The sequence below is a fragment of the Delphinapterus leucas genome, chromosome 20 (genome assembly GCF_059928025.1).
Source record: "Delphinapterus leucas isolate spDelLeu-1000000601 "Yukka" chromosome 20, BTC_Dleu_Yukka2, whole genome shotgun sequence".
NCBI classification, from domain to species: Eukaryota; Metazoa; Chordata; class Mammalia; order Artiodactyla; family Monodontidae; genus Delphinapterus; species Delphinapterus leucas.
This window is the reverse complement of record NC_143148.1, coordinates 14,377,132-14,398,508: the sequence shown is the minus strand read 5'-3', so window position 1 is coordinate 14,398,508 and position 21,377 is coordinate 14,377,132. Positions and strand designations below refer to the sequence as shown.

The window sequence follows — 21,377 nt, the reverse complement described above, 5'->3', positions numbered from 1 at the left end:
GAGTCACAGTGGCAGAAATGTGTATTTTTAGGGGAATTGTAATTGAAGAATGATCAGGTATAATTGCTTTTTTAAATTTTATATGTGTATATATTTATATTTTAGATGGAAGTGGTATTTAGAGCTGGCTGATACTGGCTCTCTAGGGACAAGATTTTACTTATCATCCCTAAGTCCAGGTTCAGTTACATTACACTGATAGCTTGGAATTGCCTGTGGTGGGAGTATTTACACCACAGACATTGGCAAATACTACAAATCAGGGCTGGATGTGTTCTGTGCGTGTCTTTGTTTACCAGTGCTCTACTGCATAAATTTACTTTTTCTGAGCCCTCCTTTTAAATTTTCAAGTTTTATAACTGTATTTTAGAGTTCTTTAAACCATCTCTAATGGGTGAAATTTTCAATTTTCTCTTAATTCTATAAAATGTTTTGTGGTCAAAGAAACTTTTTTTTTCCTATTTGTTGTAGATTTGGACTCAAGATATGAAATAATCAGCAATGGAAAAACATACATTTATACAAAACGTTCATCTCTTACTCTACATCACAGAATTGATAATGGAGAGAAACCATATGAATGTAAGGAATGTGGGAAGGCCTTTAGTCGTCATACAGACCTAAGAGTACGTCAGATAATTCATACTGGTGAGAAACCATATGAATGTAAGGAATGTGGCAAGGCGTTTAGTCGTCATACAGACCTAAGAGTACATCAAATAATTCATACTGGTGAGAAACCATATGAATGTAGGGAATGTGGCAAGGCCTTTAGTCGTCTTACAGACTTTAAAGTACATAAGAGAATTCATACTGGGGAGAAACCCTATGAATGTGAAGAATGTGGGAAGGCCTTCAGTCGTGCTTCAAACCTTGCTCAACATGGAAGAGTTCATACTGGTGAGAAATCCTATGGATGTAAGGAATGTGGGAAGGCCTTTAGTGATGTTGGAACACTTAGAATACATCAGAGAATTCATACTGGTGAGAAACCCTATGAATGTAAGGAATGTGGGAAGGCCTTTAGTCAAGCCTCAAACCTTATACAACATGACAGGATTCATACTGGTGAAAAACCCTATGAATGTAAAGATTGTGGGAAGGCTTTTAGTCATGCTTCACATCTTGTTAGACATGAGAGAATTCATACTGGTGAGAAACCCTATGAATGTAAGGAGTGTGGAAAGACTTTTAGGAGTAGCCATCAACTTACTATACACCACAGATTTCATACTGGTGAGAAACCCTATGAATGTAAGGCATGTGGGAAGGCGTTTAGTGTGTATGGACGCCTTACTCGACATCAGAGTATTCACAGTGGTGAGAAACCTTTTGAGTGTAACAAATGTGGGAAGTCCTTTAGGCTCAGTTCAAGCCTTAAAGTACATCAGAGTATTCACACTGGTGAAAAACCCTTTGGATGCCACAAATGCGGGAAGTCCTTTAGACTTAGTTCAATGCTTAAGGTACATCACAGAATTCATACTGGAGAGAGACTTTATGGGATATATGTATAGTAGACAGTGGAATTATACCACTTGAGAAACAATTTAAATGAAGAGAATATGAGAAGGATTTTACATGGTTCCGTTCTTATAAAGCATCAAATAATTTAGGCTGGCAGGAACTCCTTGGAATTTAAACAGTGTTTTAAGTTTTTCAGTTATGATCCAAATACTGTTCACCTTCAGAGAATTTATACTGTACTTTATATTAGAAAGTCATTTATGGCATTCCCCCTTTTTCACTATTTACTGAGTGCCCAGGCTCTTTGGCCAAGGTTGCAAGGTAGATAAGTGCCACCAAGAAAAAGACCAGTGCATGATTTGAGGTCATGGAGAATAGTAAAAATACACCCCAGGATCAAGTAGAACAGTGTTTACTTGTAGCAAGAGAGGAGATAGGATGCACAAGTTCTAGTTCCTTGCAATGTGTCAGTAACCCATAGCCAGCCGATCAACTCCACATCTGACAACGGCAATATAGCTGCACACAGCCCACTTTGTTCTGCAGTGGCAGGACACAAACTCCTTCCCTGTGGGGTGTGACATCCAGAAAACTGGGAGCGTGCCTGAGTGCCACTAACACCCGTGATTAAGCAGAACAAAGGAGTACGCATTGAGTCTGACACAGAGATAGCTATTCATGGCAGTAAGCCCAGCAGAGGCTGTGAGGGTTCTGTATTTTTTGGTAAAGACATATGCAGCCCCAACAAGGACCATCTTTTTTTCCCACCAGCTTTACTGAAGTATGATTGACAAAGAAAACTAAATTTAAGGCATACAAGTGGTGCTAAAGGGGAATGTTTGGCTATAAGTGCTTATATTAAAAAACAAGAGAGGTCTCAAATTAGCAACCTAACTTTACAGCTTAAAGAACTAGAAAAAGAACAAACAACACAAAGCTAGCAGAAGGAGAAATAAAGAATAGAGCAGTGGTATATGAAATAAGAGAACAGAATAACAACAGAGAAAATCTTGAAACCAGAAGTTCTTCAAAAAGATCAACAAAATTGGCAAACCTTTAGCTAAATGAGCTAAGAAAAAAGGGAGGAGACTCAAATTACTAAAATCAAAAGTGAAAGTGGGTAAATTAACTATACTTGAATTAAAAAAAAGTTGTGATACAAAATTAAAAAATAAATTCACACACAAAAAAGTGTAAGTGGGGAGACATTACTACCAATTATACAGAAATAAAGGGATTATGAGAGTACTATGAACAATTGTATGCCAAAAATTGGATAGCCTAGGTGAAATGGACAAATTCCTAGAAACAAAACCATGGAGTTAAACATGAATAAATAGAAAACCTGGATAGACTGGTAACTACTCTATAAGTAGTAAGGAAATTGACTCAGTCACAAAAAAAATCTCCCAATAGGGAGTTCACTGGTGGCCTAGTGGTTAGGATTCCGGGCTTTCACTGCCATGGCCTGGGTTCAATCCCTGGTTGGAGAACTAAGATCCTGCAAGCCATGCAGCATGGCCAAAAAAATACCTCCCAACAAAGAAAAGTCCTGGATCTGGTGGCTTCACTGGTGAATTTAAACAAGTACTAATACTAATCTTTCTCAAACTTTTCAAAAAAGTTGAAGAGGAGGGAATACTTCCTAACTGATTCTTTGAGACCAGCACAACCCTGTTACCAAAGCTACTCAAAAACACTGCAAGAAAGAAAGCTACAGAACGTTGTCTCTTATGATCATTGATTTTAAAATCCTTAACAGAGTACTAGCAAAAAATTCAGCAGCATATTAAAAGAATTATACAAAATGACCAAATGGGATTTATTACTGAAATGCAAGGATAGTTCATCATATGGAAGTTCATCAGTGTAATATGTCACATCAACAAAATGAAGGAAGAAAACGATCATCTCAATTAATGCAGAAAAAGCATTTGACAGAATTCAACACCCTTTTATGATAAAAACACTCAACAAAATAGGAACAGAAGGAAATCATCTCAATCATAACAAAAGCTATATATGAAACTATCTCCACAAAATAAAAGCTATATGAAAGACCCACAGCAAACATAATATTTGATAAACATCAAGATTTTATCTAATATCAGGAAACAAGACAAGCATGCCTGCTTTTACCACTTCTATTCAACGTAGTACTGGAAGTTCTCAGCAGATCATTTATGCAAGAAAAATAAAGGCATCCAAATTCGAAAGGAAGAAGTAAAATCATCTCTGTTTATAGGTGACATGATGTTATATGTAAAAAACCCTCAGGATTCCATAAGAAAGCTGTTAGATCTAATAAATGAATTCAGCAAAGTTTCAGGATGCAAAGTCAACATGTAAAAATCAATTGCATTTCTATACACTAACAATGAACAATATGAAAAGGAAATTTCAAAAACAAGTCCATTTACAATAGCATCAAAAAGAATGAAATAGTGGAATTAACCAAGGAAGTAAAAGATTTGTACAATGAAAGCTGCAAAACATTGCTGAAAGAAACTATAGAAGACATAAATAAATGGAAACACATCCCACGTTCATGGATTAGAAGACTTAATGTTATTAAAATGCCAGTACTAACGAAAGCAATCTACAGATTCAATGCAATTCCTATCAAAATCCCAATGATGTTTTTGGCAGAAATACAAAAACCCACCCTAAAATTCATATGGAATCTCAAAGGACTGCCAGTAGCCATAACAATCTTGAACAAATCTGGAGGACTCACACTTCTTGATTTCAAAACTTACTACAAAGCACCAGTAATCAAAACAGTGTGATACTTGCATAAAGACAGACATATCAACAAATGGAATAGAACAGAGAGCCCACAAGTAATCCCTTATGTATATGGTCAAGTGATTTTTTTTTTTTTTTTTGTGGTACATGGGCCTCTCACTGTTGTGGCCTCTCCCCTTGTGGAACACAGGCTCCGGACGCGCAGGCTCAGTGGCCATGGCTCACGGGCCCAGCCGCTCCGTGGCATGTGGGATCCTCCCAGACCGGGGCACGAACCCGTGTCCCCTGCATTGGCAGGCGGACTCTCAACCACTGCGCCACCAGGGGACCCCAAAAAGAGGACTTTTAAAACTCAAATGAGTAAACTTAACTTATTCCAACTGTTGTTTATAAACTAATAAGTTTTATATTGAAATACTTGATTCATGGCTAGGTTTTAAAATGAAGCTATGAGATCTCTGATTCTATCTTTATGTAAAAATTAATTTGTAAATGAGTTCTAATTGGCTTAAAGAAAAATAAGTGCTTACAAGTCAAACATTTCTAAGTACAACAAATTAAAGTTTGAAAGGATCACATGATCCAGGACTGATTTTTTAATGAGTGAAAACACGTTTAAGTTTGTTGGTTTAATTAATACAGACATGTTTTTAAAGTCATCAATATTAAGTATAATACGTTGAATGTACTAGGTTTACTGAAAGTCTGTAAATTCATAATATTTCTGTCACAAAATTTATCAGTAAGAAGCGTTGTTATGATAATATTTACATAAATAATAATAGAGATAAATGGAATAGAAGATTTTAGGTGAACTCTTTAGAAATAAGTATGTTTTAGTTTTTCCAGATTTTTGGTAACAAAACTCTAGAAGATGTAATAGGCATACAGAAAGGGATGCTTTGTGAGGCTTCAGTGTGAGCTCTGCACTTCAGATAAGAGAAGGGAACTCAGCACACCAGGGGAAATGGCACCTGTGTAACTAGTATATTTTTTGTTTTGTTTTTCTTTGCTTTTATTGACATGAATCATTGTTTACTACTCATTTAAAAATTTCTAGAAGATCCAACTTTTTTATTTTTTGGCTGCGCCGTGCTGGCATGTGGGATCCTAGTTCCCCAACCAGGAATTGAATCTGCGTGCCCCCCTTACCCCCCATCTCCATCCCTGCAGTGGAAGCTCAGAAACTTAACCACTGGATCGCCAGGGAAGTGCCCAATACAACTTTTTTTGATCAAAGAAAATTCCTGTATTTCTAGTAGATGTGGACACATTCACAAGTATCCCTGAAGCTTTGAACCTTGTTGAATTCTTTAAGGAGGGCTGGAGAAACAGTCTTCCTCAGCAACCTGCCTAAAATCTCCATTGTTAACTGCTTCTGCTTCCAGTCTACAGCTCCACATATCTGATTCTGGCTCCTCAAAAATAAGTAATGGGTTTTCAAAATGATTTAGGAGTATTAGGAATTTCTCTGCTTGAGACATTATCCCTATGGTAGAAGCCTGTGTTGGGAAAAGATCTTGAAATCAACTTAATGCATCTGTCTGTTGTCTTGTTCATTCCATTGCAGTTGAGATAGAAAATGTTATGAAACTTACCCAATATCCCCTTTCAGTCCCAGGTGGTTTTTTCCAATTCCGGAAATTACTGGGGCCCCTGAGTCTCCGATTATCTGGCTGTCAAGGAAAAAATAAATAAATCAACTAGTTCAATGTGATTCTGATGAGATCTAGTTCTCCTGATGTTTAACATGACCTGATGATGTATGCCCATTCCAGAAAAGAGAATCACCATAGATGTAGCAGTTCTGTGAATATCTTGTGGGAGGAGAATATCTATTATTTAATGTTGTTTTTTTCTTTTATATTTAAACTAGTAAAAGGGTAAAAGAAAAAGAATTGGCATAAAATAAGAAAGGAGTGGGCTTCTCTTTAGCTTTGAGTAGAGTTCTTGAAATCTATATACCCCAGGTGTTCTCTCCTGCAATGATTCCCATTGTAATTGCATTTCAAGGCTAGAGCTCCAAAATGATTCTTAAAAAAGATAGTAATTAGTTATGGTAGCACAGCTGAACTCAAAATTTTTATAGCTCTGGTGGAAATTTTAATTAGGAGTCATTAAAAAATTATTTCTCTGGTCATTTTATCTTACCAATCTATCGTAAGAAAGTAGTCCAAAATATGCAGGAAAGTCTTCTGTATAAATATATATTAATATCAGCATTGTCTACAACCACATAATATTGGAAACAACTAAATGCTCCAAAGATTGGGATTGTAAAATAAATAATGAAACACCCCTAATATAATTATTCAGCCATTAAATGTTTGTTAATGTGCTTTGTTTAATGAGAAAGTTTTGTTTGTTTTTGTTTGCTTGGGGTTTTTTTTGCTATGGTACTAAGGGCCAAAGCAGGAGATATTACATACTAAGTACTTGTGCTTCAAAATGCACACCAAAAAATCCATAGAACACACATACTAGAAAATTCTGGGAAGATGATATAGTAGAAGCATCAGGAATCTGTCTCTCCACGTAGACAACAATTGCACTGCAGAATCTGTCTGGATGTAATGATTTTGGAACTGGAGTCTATTAAAGGCATGCAACTTACAGCTGAAGGCTTGGTTAATTTCAGGGATCTGTGCCCTAAAAATGGTTAAGATGGTAACTTTTATATGTGTATTTTATCACAATAAAAATATTGGAAAAAACATTAAAATATTTATATTGGTTTTTATTGTACAGGTGTATTATGAATGATTAGTCTCTCCCTGTTTTTTATGTCCACATTTTGAGATACAGTATTCCCCCCTTCAGAGTGGTGGCGCTTTCCATGGTCACATGCATTGTGAAATAATAAATGGAAATCTTCAGAAATAGACAATTCATGTCTTAAATTGTGTGTCTTTCTGAGTAGCGTGATGAAATTTCACACCACCTGCTCTGACCTAGTCTGGATACGAATCATCCCTTTGTCCAGCATACCCTGCCTGTTAGACACTTAGTAGCCATCTCGAATCGAGAGTCACCGTATCACAGTGCTTGTGTTCAAGTATTAAGTAACCTTTATTTTACTTAATAATGGCCCCAAAATGCAAGAGTAATAATGCTGGCAATTCAGGTATACCACAAAGTGCTGCTTTCAAGTGAAAAGATTAAAATTCTCCACATAATAAGGAGAGAAATAAAATCATATTCTGAGGTTGCTAAGATCTATAATAAGGACAAACTTTCCACGCATGAAACTGTGAAGAAGGAAAAAGAAATTCATGCTAGTTTTGTTGTTGTACCTCAAAGACAGAGACTGAACTGAAAGGAAAATGGAGACAGGCGCTGCAGACAAACGTTACAGCAACAGTGCATGATAAGCACTTAGTTAAGATGGAAAAGGCATTAAACTTCTACAATAAGATATTTCGAGAGGGAGGGAAAGACCACATTTACATAACTTTTATTACAGTATATTGTTATAATTGCTCTATTTTATTATGAGTTATTGCTGTTAATCTCTTACTGAGCTTAATTTATAAACTTTATCATAGATATTTATAGAACAAAACATAGTATATATAGGGTTCAGTACTGTTCATGGTTTCAGGCATCTACTGGGGGTCTTGGAAAATCTCCCCGGAGGATAAGGGGGGACTACTGTAATATTAATTTTTATAATGAAATCACTAAAGAGCAAATATTTCATGTTGCTTCCTTCTTTCTCCTGTATTGTAAGGCCTAAATTTTCATGTGTTGTCTTAATGTATTTGAGCCTCACAGGGTCTCAAACCCCTAATCATTACATACATATATATAGAAAGTACATATTTGTATATGATAATAACTTCTCCAGAAGGATACACACCAAAATCAAATTGTTGTTGACTTTAAGGTGAGCTGATGTATGACTGGGATACATGCAAGGAAATGTTGCTTATCTTTTATTTAAACACTTCTATGCCTTTTGAATTGTTATGCGTTACATATTTCAAATACGTAATACTGGTGACAACTAAAATATGGACATTCTTTGATGACTGACTTTATATTTCCCATTTGCTCAACTTCCTCATGAATCTAAATACATATGGATGTAACCTTGATTCTCCTGATAACACCTTCTTCTTCCCAAATTTTGAGTCTGTGCCCACAATTTATATTACTGTCACATGCCTAAGAAACGAGATATTTTTCAATGGGATCTCATGACCAGGAATAAAAATTAAAGACGTTTCTCCATCTATGGGCTTTTATGTAGTCAAGTCCACCCATGCATAAAACAACAGAGGGATGAAAATTTTTACTGTAACAAAAAGTTTCTGGTGGGCGTAATATTGTGAAATGTGGAAAAGTATTTATTTTCCTAAATTTCTAAGATTTCCTACAGTCGGTGACCTTAAAAAGGACCCAAACTCACTCTCTCCTTTTCTACAATGAGAATACATTACACGGTAGAGTCTTACTTTATCCAGCTTATCCCAACCTGGAAACATGGCTTTGCCACTAAACAGTGTAACTTTGTACCTGTTTTGATCTCAGAAGCGTTGACTCTAAAATGGAAATATAGTAAGCACCTGTGATTTCAGGTGTAATGGGAATTTTAGGAAAGATACATACACCCCAACATGCATACACACACAAATACATACACAAACATACAGCATGGTTAGATCATAAACCCAAGTTCAGGTGCTCACCTGTCAAGTGCTCCATAACCCTGGTGTGGGGGGGGCGTCACATCACTGACTCAACAGGGTGAACCCTCACACACAGGCCTGAGCCCTCGGAAAATAAGAGCTCCGCCGTCCCCTCCTCACAATTCGCTGGTGCGGTGCCACCAGGACTAGCCTCCCTCTGGCCGTGGGAAACAGTGAGCTCGCCCTCAGCCTGGGGTCAGGCCTCCAGTGGCCCTAGATCTGTGCTGCGCACGCGCAGTCCGGAAGTCACTCCCAGAAGTCTCTCGGCCGGGCCGGGGCGGCAGCTTTGCTTTAGGAATTTTGCTACCCTGTACTGTACCTCCCACAGTCGACGAGGTGTCTTCGACTTCGGGTCTTTTTTCCGTGTCCCTTGTTGCGCGCTGCGCGAGTGGCACCCGTCCGAGGAAGAAACCGGCGTGGGTCGCCGCGGAAACGGCTGTGCAGACGTAGCCCGAGCCCGTGGGGGACGGTGAGTGGCGGTGAGGGTGGGATTGCGGGGGCGCTCAAAGCGTGGACTTTGGGAGCGCAGCCTTGCGAGTCCGCCCGCCCCCTCGGGGCTGTGGGCGCTTGAGCAGCGGGGACGGTGGTTGCAGCCCTGGGAGAAAATCGGGAAGCGTGCGTGTTTGTGAGAGGCCGTATTCCGTGCGAAGGGCCGCGGGGTGGTGCCGGGCGGTGAGTTCCCGTAGTGAGACTGAGAGGTGCGTGGTTATCCTTGCGTGACGCGGACGTAAGATGCGTGTCCTTTATGTGAGCGTGGGTTGCGGTGGACTTGTGGGGAATGTCTCAAGGACCCATGGCCCTAGGTTCTCTGCTGCTTTCTCCACCCTCCTGTCAGGCACATACGACTGCCACGGAGAAATGACTCCAAGGGGGAAACCACATGCTAAGCCCTCGATGAAGGTTTTTGGTAAGAAGGTACAGAATGGCTTTTAGGATGGGAATTTTAGATTAGGGATTGCCCCTGAGTCAGGATTCTAGAAACGAATGGATAGAGAGACTCCAAGAATGGGATTCCTTCCTGGGATTGTTGTTCCTAGGAGTCCTCTGAAGTTCATTTGTGTATTTGAGGATGACAGCGTTTCTTGAGCTCTGACGGCAGGAACCTACTGTGAACGCCCATTTCTTACTTCATTTTGGTTTTATGTATGAGGTCACAGCGGATGTAGCCACGGAGGGTGTATTTTAATACACGCTCAGCGTTGGGGTGACTGATTATTCCCCTGCAGGTTTCAGTAGTTAAGAAGCAACGAAAATGTGAGGTTAATTGTGACTTGTGCTTGCAAATAAAGCGACTGAGCCAGAATTCAAGTGTCCAGAACAGGAGTTCTTAACCAGGGTTCCTTTGTCTGTATTTATGGGGGTAGAGGGGACCACAACCCCCGAAATTTTATAGATAATCGCTGTATATTTGCACATTTCCATTCTTCAAAGGTGTACACAATTCAAAAGATTTAGACCTGGGTTTTTATCTAGAATCAAAAATTGTTATACCTTGGGACAGTTTTGTACAAAATTAGTGGCCAAACAGCAGAAACTAACACAACATTGTAAAGCAATTATATGCCAATAAAAAAAAAAAGAAAAAAAATTAGTGGCCAGGATAATGAGAATGATTAAGAAACCCACATGACATCCATGAGACAATATTATGTAGATAATAAAATTTCTGTTTATAAAAATTAGTCATGATAAGGAAAAATGGCCATGATCTAATGTTAAATCATCTTCATAGTTGTAGATAATAGTACCCAAGAAAATTTAAAATTATATATGGCGTTCATTTTTTAAAACAGAATTTTGTAAAACCCTTTTGCAAGGATTGTATCCAAAATGATATTTTAATAGGTTATTCAGAAGAGAATAGAAAGTGCATAGTCATTTATTGAACACCTTCTGTGTATTCAAAACTTTTCTGCCCATTTTGCATACAACCCTAATCTGCAAAGGCTATTTCCCTTTCTAGTAGTGGAAAAATCTTTATAGTGGTATGTGTCTGGTTATATAAGTGTGATACAGCTAAAGGATATTCAAGAATAGGTAAGTGGTAGTTGTTTCAGTCATAGCAATACTTCATGGCAGGCCTGCTATTTATAGACTTTTTTAAATGATGAAAATATAGCCTCTGCCATAATAATGACTTAAAATATTTTGAATACTTTGAAATATCTTTATGTTTTATTTATGATGATTGAATTAATGCAGACTTATTACCAAAATTTTAATTTCCTAAGAAATTAGGAAGAAGAAATTAAGAATACCTCTTATTCCCACTGCCTGGAAATAATCACTTTTAATATTTTGGTGTATATGTTTTTTTCTTTGTTTGTTTGTTTGGCTGCGTTGGGTCTTCACTGCCGTGCGCAGGCTTTCTCTAGTTGTGGAGAGCGGGGGCTACTCTTTGTTGTGGTGCACGGTGCGAGATTCGGAGCACCGGCTCTAGGCGCGGGGGCTTCAGTAGTTGCGTCACGTGGTTTCAGTAGTTGTGGCACACAGGCCCTAGAGTGCAGGCTCAGTAGTTGTGGCGCATGGGCTTAGTTGCTTCACAGCATGTGGGGTCTTCCCAGACCAAGGATGGAACCCGTATACCCTGCATTGGCAGGTGGATTCTTAACCACTGTGCCACCAGGGAAGACCCTGTTTCTAGCTTTTTATGTGTGAACATTTCCATGTGGTTTTGTTTTGGCAAAATAATGATCAGATAAAGGAGACTGAGTCCTATTCTTAGTTTGAAAAAAAATATCTAACCCAGTCATAGATTTCCTTATACCTCTGCATTAGGGAAAAGGAAGTGCTGAGTGTCTCCTTGTTTGAAAAACATTCTGTTTTCACATTTTAGAGATTAGGAATTTTATTTAAAATTTAATTATTCGTGGCACCAAATTACTAAATAAGACATCCTTTCAGAATTAATAATTTAGGGATTTAAAGTTACTTTCAGAGAAAATGGCACTAATTTCTTTCTTTCTTTTTTTTTAAAAATTTACTTATTTATTTATTTGGCTGTGCCAGGTGTTAGTTGCAGTACCTGGGATCTTCATTGCGGCATGTGGGATCTTTTAGTTGCGGAATGCAGGCTCTTAGTTGTTGCATGCAGGATCTACTTCCCTGACCAGGGATTGAACCCAGGCCCCCTGCATTGGGAGTGTGGAGCCTTAACCTCTGAACCACCAGGGAAGTCCCAGTGGCACTAATTTCTAATTCCAGGTATGATGCAAATACAAACAATATTTCCGAAGATAGTTATTATAACAGAAAATAAAGATTTTTAATATAAATCCCCATGTTATGCTGAAGAATAAGATTCATTCATTTGTTAGATTCTGCATTTTTTCACATCCTAATTATATATATCTCTATCCCTCCTTCCTCAGCCTCAGCAACTACAGAGAATGAGAAAAACCCTGTTCAGCATTATAAACATCTATTTAAATATCTATCTGCTGAGAACTGAGGAAGGGCACATATTTGTCTTTGAGTAAGATGGATTTTTTTTTTTTTTTTTTGCAGTACGCGGGCCTCTCACTGTTGTGGCCTCTCCCTTTGCGGAGCACAGGCTCCGGACGCACAGGCTCAGTAGCCATGGCTCACGGGCCCAGCCGCTCCGCGGCATGTGGGATCTTCCTGGACCGGGGCACGAACCCGCATCCCCTGCATCGGTAGGCGGACTCCCAACCACTGTGCCACCAGGGAAGACCCATATTCTGTTTATTAAAAGCAAGTCACTCAGTTCAACTCATACACATGTGAAGAAGAGTACACAAGGGCATAAATACCAGAAGATGATCATTGGTAACCTAAGTAATCATTGCCTGTCACACTCGGCACAAGCCAGGTGTTCAGTGACAGATAGTAGATGGCAGCAAAAAAAAATGTATCATCATAAATAGTAGGCGAATACAGGATCATAGGATTGGAGAAGACCTTACACATGTTGTGCATCCTAAATGTTGTGCATTTAAATCTGATATATCCATAAGATATAATGTCATGTGCCAAAAATTATGTGGATTTCTAAAAATATATATATACTATGATAAGATCTGACATAATGAAGCATTTAATACTTGAGGGAATTCTCAATTTTATATAAACCCTATTTTCTAAAATTGAGACTTTATACTACATTTTAAAAAAAGCTGATTAAATTTTCTTTTCTCTAAAAAGCAAAAATTTTCCTTGACAACTCACGTTTACTGAGAATTTATGTGACAGATACCTATCAGGCATTATGCTTGTGTTTACTATTTAATTTAATAACCAAATGTTATTATTTCATCTATTGTCAAATGGCTCAGATACTTAACAAGCCAGGAAATGTTGTTTATTCTAGCAGACTTCTTCAAAAATATGTATATGTTCTGCTTCAGTTCCCTCCTGTATTAAAGATTTTTAGCCTACATACTTGCTATATTGCTGTCTTCCTACAGTATGATCCTTATCTTCTCTCCTTCTGCCTTCAAAATATTCCTTTAATTTCCCCATTAATACATAGGTTTGCGATTTCAGAGATCTATGACATTCAGGGATGTGGCCATAGACTTCTCTCAGCAGGAGTGGGAATATCTTGACTCTGTTCAGAAGAGCTTGTACCGGGATGTGATGATGGAGAACTATGGTAACTTGGTCTCACTGGGTATGTTTATAAGCCTCAAGTGACTTAGAATAATTTAGAATCTGCCTTTAAGATACGTATTTTTTTCCACTCTGATTTTCAAGGCTGCTTTTAGGAAACTAGTTACACTTCCATGTTCCTTTTTCCCAAAGAAGTGGTTTGAGCTTTGTCAAGTTGGAAATCACATCTCCATTTAATATCTTTATCTTCCCTGTCCTTCAGTGACATTCATACCTCCTCTGTTCTTACTTACAGTTGCCTCTCTTCCTTTATGAATAGGATCTAGTTTAGAATTCTCTGGCATTTATTATATAACCATTGTCAAATAGTCCAGGTTTCCTATTTATTTATGCTCAGAATTTCTATAGACACTCCATTTTGTTACCTGATCCACTTGCAGAGAGATCAGCCTGTCACAGGGTCCTGAATTCCTCGAATTGCTCTAAAAGAGCCCCTACAATTTATATAACAATGGATTAGATAAATGGAACTCATTGAAAACTGAAGAATACAAAGTCTATTTAGGAGAAAATTTTTCTGTTTTGTGGTTGAAAGTTATAATCAATGAACATTACATTTTAATTGCAATTAATATCCTACAGATAGCTCCTCTTGTATACTCTTTGTAAAACAATATTGATAATAATGTTAATAGCTAACATTTTGCTTAGTATTTAATAGGCAATGCTCTAAGCACTTTATATACATACATAAATTATGTACATATACGTACATAAATGTATGTACGTATATGTACATAAATATATGTACATATACATACACAAGTGTATGTACATATACTTACATAAATGTATGTACATATACATGCATACACGTACATAGATGTGCATACATGCATAAATGCATATATGTACATAAATATATACACATACATGCATAGATGCGTGTACATATATGCACATTTACATGCATAAATGTATGTACAAATACATATACATACGGAGATGTATGTACATATACATACATATATATGTCAACTTGTTCACTCCTTCTAACAGCCTTATTATTCCCGTTTTGTAAGTGAGAATACTGAGGCACAGTGGGTTTTATGTGACTTTCCCAAAGGTCAGACACAGCTGGAAGGTGGCAAACGCAGGAACTGAACTAAGGCTCCAAGATCTGTATTTTCAACTATGGCATTATACATGCTTTCAAGAAAAAAAGGATATATGTGTGTGTGTATATATATATATATATATGTGTGTGTGTGTGTGTGTGTGTGTGTGTATTTTTTTTTTCTTTGAACTTACCCTACCTAGCTGATTTATTGTTCTTTCATTCCCTTACCCCCTCTTCTGGAAAATCTTATTCAATATTATTTTGACACCTTTAATTTATTATTATTATTTAAACTGAGCAATGTTTTCTTCTATATCATGTGCTATTTTTTTTTCTTTGTAAATAGGACCTTCCATTTCTAAGCCAGATGTGATTACATTATTGGAGCAAGGGAAAGAGCCGTGGATGGTTGTGAGAGAAGAAACAAGAAGATGATGTACAGGTAAGTATGAGCAAGTCAAATTATGGGAATACATCGGTGTAGGTGAAAGCCCAATGGTCAAGGAGACATACACTTGAAATATTGGCTGGAAAGGTTCATTCACGTTGGATAAAATACCTGTGCTCTAAAGTAGAAATAAATACTCTGCATGAGCTACCCAGTGACTTTTATCTTTACTTCATTAACCACTCCCTTTGTTATTCTTCTTATATTTTTCTCCCAGTTCAATGATGGGCACTGTCTTCTTCCTTATGCACCTTTTAATTTGTATTTTGGACTCAAATGTTTTCCAGATCCTCTTGTGCACTTAGATTTATATATGTGGCTTCATTACCTAAAAATATATTCATTATTATATCTGGCTAATAAATGGAGCTTGTATTATATTAGGGAAGACATAAAATAAACATTTAAACAAATAAGTAGATAAATAACATCACATAGTGAATATAGTATGAAGGAAACTACTAAGGATAAGGCAAATTTAGGTAATGAGGTAAGATGGTCAGGAACCCTTTTCTGAGGAAGTGATATTTGAGCTGAGACATGGAGGGTAAGGACTCAGGCCATTTGAGTATATGAGGAAGTGCATTCCAAGAAGAGTAAACAACAAATGGAAAGGCCTGAAAGTGAACATGAGTGTTTTGTGTTAAGGGATCAGAGCAGAGTTATTGAGGGGTAACTAACAAAACATGACTTCAGTATATTATGGGGGTTCAGGTCACATGAGGTGTTACTAAGAAGAATTAAAATTGTTTTCTAAGATTACTTAAGAGCCATGATCTGATTAAATTTTTAATATATTTATATATATTTTTATAAATTTTTTCAAAAATTAAACCTTATTATATATGAGACTTAGAAGTCTAGATAAAATAAATATAAATTAATTAGTTATTCACTTTCTCTCATATACTTTTTACATATTTAAAATTTTTTGTCCTGGGATCTCCCTGGCAGTCCAGTAGTTAGAACTTTGCCTTCCAATGCAGGGGGTACAAGTCCGATCCCTGGTTAGGGAGCTAAGATCCCACATGCCTCGTGACCAAAAAACCAAAAACATAAAACAGAAGTAATATTGTAACAAATTCAATAGAGACTTTAAAAATGGGCCACATCAAAAAAAATCTTTAAAATTTTTTGTCTTAATATTAATATATTGGAGTTTTTCTTATTTCTTTCTAGATTAATATTCTGAAATTATTTTTTCTTTTATCTCTACTATGTTCCTGAGGTCTGTGATTTCATTTCAGAGTTTTTCTAATTCTGATTTATGTTGTTCTTTCACTTCTTATGGCATTTAAAAAAATTCAGAACACTTAATATTGTTAAGATGGCAATACTACCCCAGATTCCATTGGCTTATTGACATCTTGATCATGAATTTATGTGGATATGCAAGGGATCCAGACTATCCAAAACATCTTTTTTTTTTAAATAAATACATTTTTAAATTTTTGGCTGCATTGGGTCTTCGTTGCTGCACGTGGGCTTTCTCTAGTCATGGCAAGTGGGGGCTACTTTTCATTGTGGTGCACAGGCTTCTCATTGTGGTGGCTTCTCTTGTTGTGGAGCACAGGCTCTGGGCACGCATGCTTCAGTAGTTGTGGCATGCGGGCTCAGTAGTTGTGGCTCGCGGGCTCTAGAGCACAGGCTCAGTAGTTGTGGCACACGGGCTTAGTTGCTCTGCGGCATGTAGGATCTTCCTGGACCAAGGCTCGAACCCATGCCTTCTGCATTGGCAGGCAGATCCTTAACCACTGCGTCACCAGGGAAGTCCCTCCCAAAAAATCTTGGAAGAGAAGAAAGTAGGATTTACACTTTCCAAATTTCAAAACTTACTACATACCCAAACTTATAGGGTGCATTGAAAGCAGTGCTAAGAAGGAAGTTTATAGCTGTAAACACTTAAATTAGAAAGAAAGATCTCAAATCAGCCTAACTTCATACTTCGAGGAACTGAAATAAGCATAATGAACTAAGTCCAAAGAGATGAAAAGGAAGAAAATAATAGAATAGAGCAGAAATAAACAAGTTAGAGAACAGAAAAACAATAGAGAAAAACCAATGAAACCAAGAGTTAGTTCTTCAAAAAGATTAACCAAAGTGAGAAAACTTCAGCTAGATGAAGAAAAAGTAGAGAAGACTCAACTAAAATCAGAAATGAAAGAGGGGTCTGTGAACAATTGTACACCAACAAATTGAGTAACCTAGGTGAAATCCTGAAAGCACACAATCTACGAATACTGAATCATAAAGAAATAGAAAATCTAAAGAGACATACTAGTAAAAAGATTGAATCAGTAATCATAAACCTACTGACAAAGAATAGCCTTGGATCCAGTTGCTTCACTGGTGAATTCTACTAAACATTTAAAGAAGAATTAACACCAATTCCCCTCAAACTCTTACCAAAAAATTGAAGAGGAAGGGACACTCCCAAACCTTTTCTGTGAGGGCAGCATTACCCTGATACCAAAGCCAGACAAACAGTGCAAGAAGAGAAAACTAGATCAATATTTCTGATGCCTGTTGAGGCAAAAATCTTTAACAAAACAGTAGCAAACTGGATTCAACAGCTCATGCAAAGGATTATACACCATTACCAAATGGGATTTATTTCTGGAACGTAAGGATGGTACAACATGTAAAAATCAAGCAATGTAATATGCCACATTAACAGAATAAAGAAAAAAAGACATGGCTGTCTCAATTGCTGCAGAGAAAACACATGACAAAATTTATTACCCCTTCATGACAAAAACACCCAAGAAACTAGGAATAGAAGGAAACTACCTCAGCATAATAAAGGCCATATGAAAAGTCCACAGCTTCCATACTAAACTGTGAAAGACTGAAAGCACTAATTTTGCTACATTCCATAAGTTTTGGTATGTTCTGTTTTTTTACTTCATTTGTCTTAAGATATTTTCTAATTTCCCTGTAATTTCTTCTTTGACTCATCGGTTATTTAAGTGTATGTTGTTTAATTTGCAGATGTTTGTGTATTTTCTACTTTTCCTTCTGCTGATTATTTCTAATTTCATTCCTTTGTGATTGGAAAAGATACTCTCTATGATGTCAGTCATTTAAAATTTATTAATACTTGTTTTGTGATCTAATGTGGTCTGTCTTAGAGAATATTCCATGTGCACTTGAGAAGAATGTATATTCTGCTGTTGTTTTGTGAAATGCTCTCTGTATGTCAGAGAGGTCTAATTTGTCTAGAGTGTTGTTCAGATCTATTTCCTTATTGATCTTCTGTCTGGTTGTTCTATCCATTATTGAAGGAAGGGTATTGAAGCCTCCCATTAAAATAACATTGCTGTCTATTTTTCCCTTCTGTCAATGTTTCACTCATATATTTTGGAGGTCTGATGTTTGGTGTATAAATATGTATAATTGTTTATCTCCCGGTGAATTGACCATTTTATTATTATATAATGTCCTTTTGGTCTCGTGACAGTTTTTCACTTAAAGTCATCCCTACTTTCTTTTGGTTACTACTTGCATGGAATATCTTTTTCCGTACTTTCACTTTCAGTCTATCTGTGTCCTTAGATCTAAAGTGAATCTCTTGTAAGCAGCAAGTCAGTGGATCATAATTTTTATCCATTCAAGCTATCTATGTCTATATTATTGGAGAGTTTAATCCATTTACATTTAAATTACTGATAGGAAAGTATTTATTATTGCCATTTTGTTACTGATATTCTGCAAATGTTGTGGGGGTTTTGACCCTTGTTTCCTCTCTCTTTCTGCCTTCCTTTGTGTTTCATTGTTTTTTTTTAACATCTTTATTGGAGTATAATTGCTTTACAATGGTGTGTTAGTTTCTGCTTTACAACAAAATGAATCAGTTATATATATACATATGTTCCCATATCTCTTCCCTCTTGCGTCTCCCTCCCTCCCACCCTCCCTATCCCACCCCTCCAGGTGGTCATAAAGCACCAAGCTGATCTCCCTGTGCTATGCGGCTGCTTCCCACTAGCTATCTACCTTACGTTTGGTAGTGGATATATGTCCATGCCTCTCTCTCACTTTGTCACAGCTTACCCTTCTCCCTCCCCATATCCTTAAGTCCATTCTCTAGTAGGTCTGTGTCTTTATTCCTGTCTTACCCCTAGGTTTTCATGACATTTTTTTTCTTAAATTCCATACATATGTGTTAGCATATGGTATTTGTCTCTCTCTTTCTGACTTACTTCACTCTGTATGACAGACTCTAGGTCTATCCACCTCATTACAAATAGCTCAATTTCGTTTCTTTTTATGGCTGAGTAATATTCCATTGTATATTTTTGCCACATCTTCTTTATCCATTCATCTGATGATGGACACTTAGGTTGTTTCCATCTCTGGGCTATTGTAAATTGAGCTGCAATGAACATGTTGGTACATGGCTCTTTTTGAATTATGATATTCTCAGGGTATATGCCCAGTAGTGGGATTGCTGGGTCATATGGTAGTTCTATTTGTAGTTTTTAAAGGAACCTCCAAACTGTTCTCCACAGTGGCTGTATCAATTTACATTTCCACCAACAGTGCAAGAGGGTTCCCTTTTCTCCACACCCTCTCCAGCATTTCTTGTTTCTAGATTTTTTGATGATGGCCATTCTGACTGGTGTGAGATGATATCTCATTGTAGTTTTGATTTGCATTTCTCTAATGATTAGTGATGTTGAGCATTCTTTCATGTGTTTGTTGGCAGTCTGTATATCTTCTTTGGAGAAATGTCTATTTAGGTCTTCTGCCCATTTCTGGATTGGGTTGTTTGTTTTTTTTGTTATTAAGCTGCATGAGCTGCTTGTAAATTTTGGAGATTAATCCTTTGTCAGTTGCTTCATTTGCAAATATTTTCTCCCATTCTGAGGGTTGTCTTTTGGTCTTGTTTATGGTTTCCTTTGCTGTGCAAAAGCTTTGAAGTTTCATTAGGTCCCATTTGTTTATTTTTGTTTTTATTTCCATTTCTCTAGGAGGTGGGTCAAAAAGGATCTTGCTGTGATTTATGTCATAGAGTGTCCTGCCTATGTTTTCCTCTAAGAGTTTCATAGTTTCTGGCCTTACATTTAGGTCTTTAATCCATTTTGAGCTTATTTTTGTGTATGGTGTTAGGGAGTGATCTGATCTCATACTTTTACATGTACCTGTCCAGTTTTCCCATCACCACTTATTGAAGAGGCTGTCCTTTCTCCACTGTACATTCCTGCCTCCTTTATCAAAGATAAGGTGACCATATGTGCGTGGGTTTATCTCTGGGCTTTCTATCCTGTTCCATTGATCTATCTTTCTGTTTCTGTGCCAGTACCATTACTGTCTTGATTACTGTAGCTTTGTAGTATAGTCTGAAGTCAGGGAGCCTGATTCCTCCAGCTCCGTTTTTTGTTCTGAAGATTGCTTTGGCTATTCGGGGTCTTTTGTGTTTCCATACAAATTGTGAATTTTTTTGTTCTAGTTCTGTGAAAAATGCCAGTGGTAGTTTGATAGGGATTGCATTGAATCTGTAGATTGCTTTGAGTAGTAGAGTCATTTTCACAATGTTGATTCTTCCAATCCAAGAAAATGGTATATCTCTGCATCTATTTGTATCATCTTTAATTTCTTTCATCAGTGTCTTATAATTTTCTGCATACAGGTCTTTTGTGGCCTTAGGTAGGTTTATTCATAGATATTTTATTCTTTTTGTTGCAGTGGTAAATGGGAGTGTTTTCTTGATTTCACTTTTAGATTTTTCATCATTAGTGTATAGGAATGCCAGAGATTTCTGTGCATTAATTTTGTATCCTGCTACTTTACCAAATTAATTGATTAGCTCTAGTAGTTTTCTGGTGGCATCTTTAGGATTCTCTATGTATAGTATCATGTCATCTGCAAACAGTGACAGCTTTACTTCTTTTCCGATTTGGATTCCTTTTATTTCCTTTTCTTCTCTGATTGCTGTGGCTAAAACTTCCAAAACTATGTTGAATAAGAGTGGTGAGAATGGGCAACCTTGTCTTGTTCCAGATCTTAGTGGAAATGCTTTCAGTTTTTCACCATTGAGGACGATGTTGGCTGTGGGTTTGTCATATATGGCCTTTATTATGTTGAGGAAAGTTCCCTCTATGCCTATTTTCTGCAGGTATTTTATCATAAATGGGTGTTGAATTTTGTCAAAAGCTTTCTCTGCATCTGTTGAGATGATCATATGGTTTTTCTCCTTCAATTTGTTAATATGGTGTATCACGTTGATTGATTTGCGTATATTGAAGAATCCTTGCATTCCTGGAATAAACCCCACTTGATCATGGTGTATGATCCGTTTAATGTGCTGTTGGATTCTGTTTGCTAGTAT

At 37.1% G+C, this 21,377-nt stretch overlaps 2 protein-coding genes across 4 annotated transcripts in view; both read left to right on the top strand.

Moving 5' to 3' along the window:
- LOC111181148 (uncharacterized) overlaps nt 1-7,348 on the top strand; it is a 28,689-nt gene extending 21,341 nt beyond the window's left edge. For both annotated transcript variants that reach the window (XM_089902929.1, XM_089902930.1), the window contains one exon: nt 472-7,348. In XM_089902929.1, coding sequence (XP_089759055.1) covers nt 472-1,517 — 1,046 coding nt within the window. In that variant the 3' untranslated portion in view covers nt 1,518-7,348. The remainder of the gene's footprint in view (nt 1-471) is intronic.
- A 1,859-nt stretch (nt 7,349-9,207) lies between these two features.
- LOC149744605 (KRAB domain-containing protein 5-like) lies at nt 9,208-20,099 on the top strand. 2 transcript variants are annotated; one of them, XR_016390941.1, is made up of 2 exons: nt 9,208-9,375; nt 14,945-20,099. XR_016390941.1 is itself a non-coding variant. In XM_089902931.1 (2 exons), the coding sequence occupies exons 1-2, from the start codon at nt 13,419-13,421 to the stop codon at nt 15,031-15,033; spliced, it is 210 nt and encodes a 69-aa protein (XP_089759057.1). In that variant the 5' UTR covers nt 9,397-13,418; the 3' UTR covers nt 15,034-20,099. The 2 variants fall into 2 exon arrangements, 1 of the variants encoding a protein (XP_089759057.1); XM_089902931.1 differs by lacking the exon at nt 9,208-9,375 and adding an exon at nt 9,397-13,539.
- The last annotated feature ends 1,278 nt before the right edge of the window (nt 20,100-21,377 follow it).

Coding starts and splice junctions, on each gene's coding strand:
- LOC149744605 (XM_089902931.1), top strand. CDS start 13,419: ATGACATTCAGGGATGTGGCCATAGACTTCTCTCAGCAGGAGTGGGAA. Junction 13,540..14,944: donor TGGTAACTTGGTCTCACTGG/GTATGTTTATAA, acceptor CTTTGTAAATAG/GACCTTCCATTTCTAAGCCA.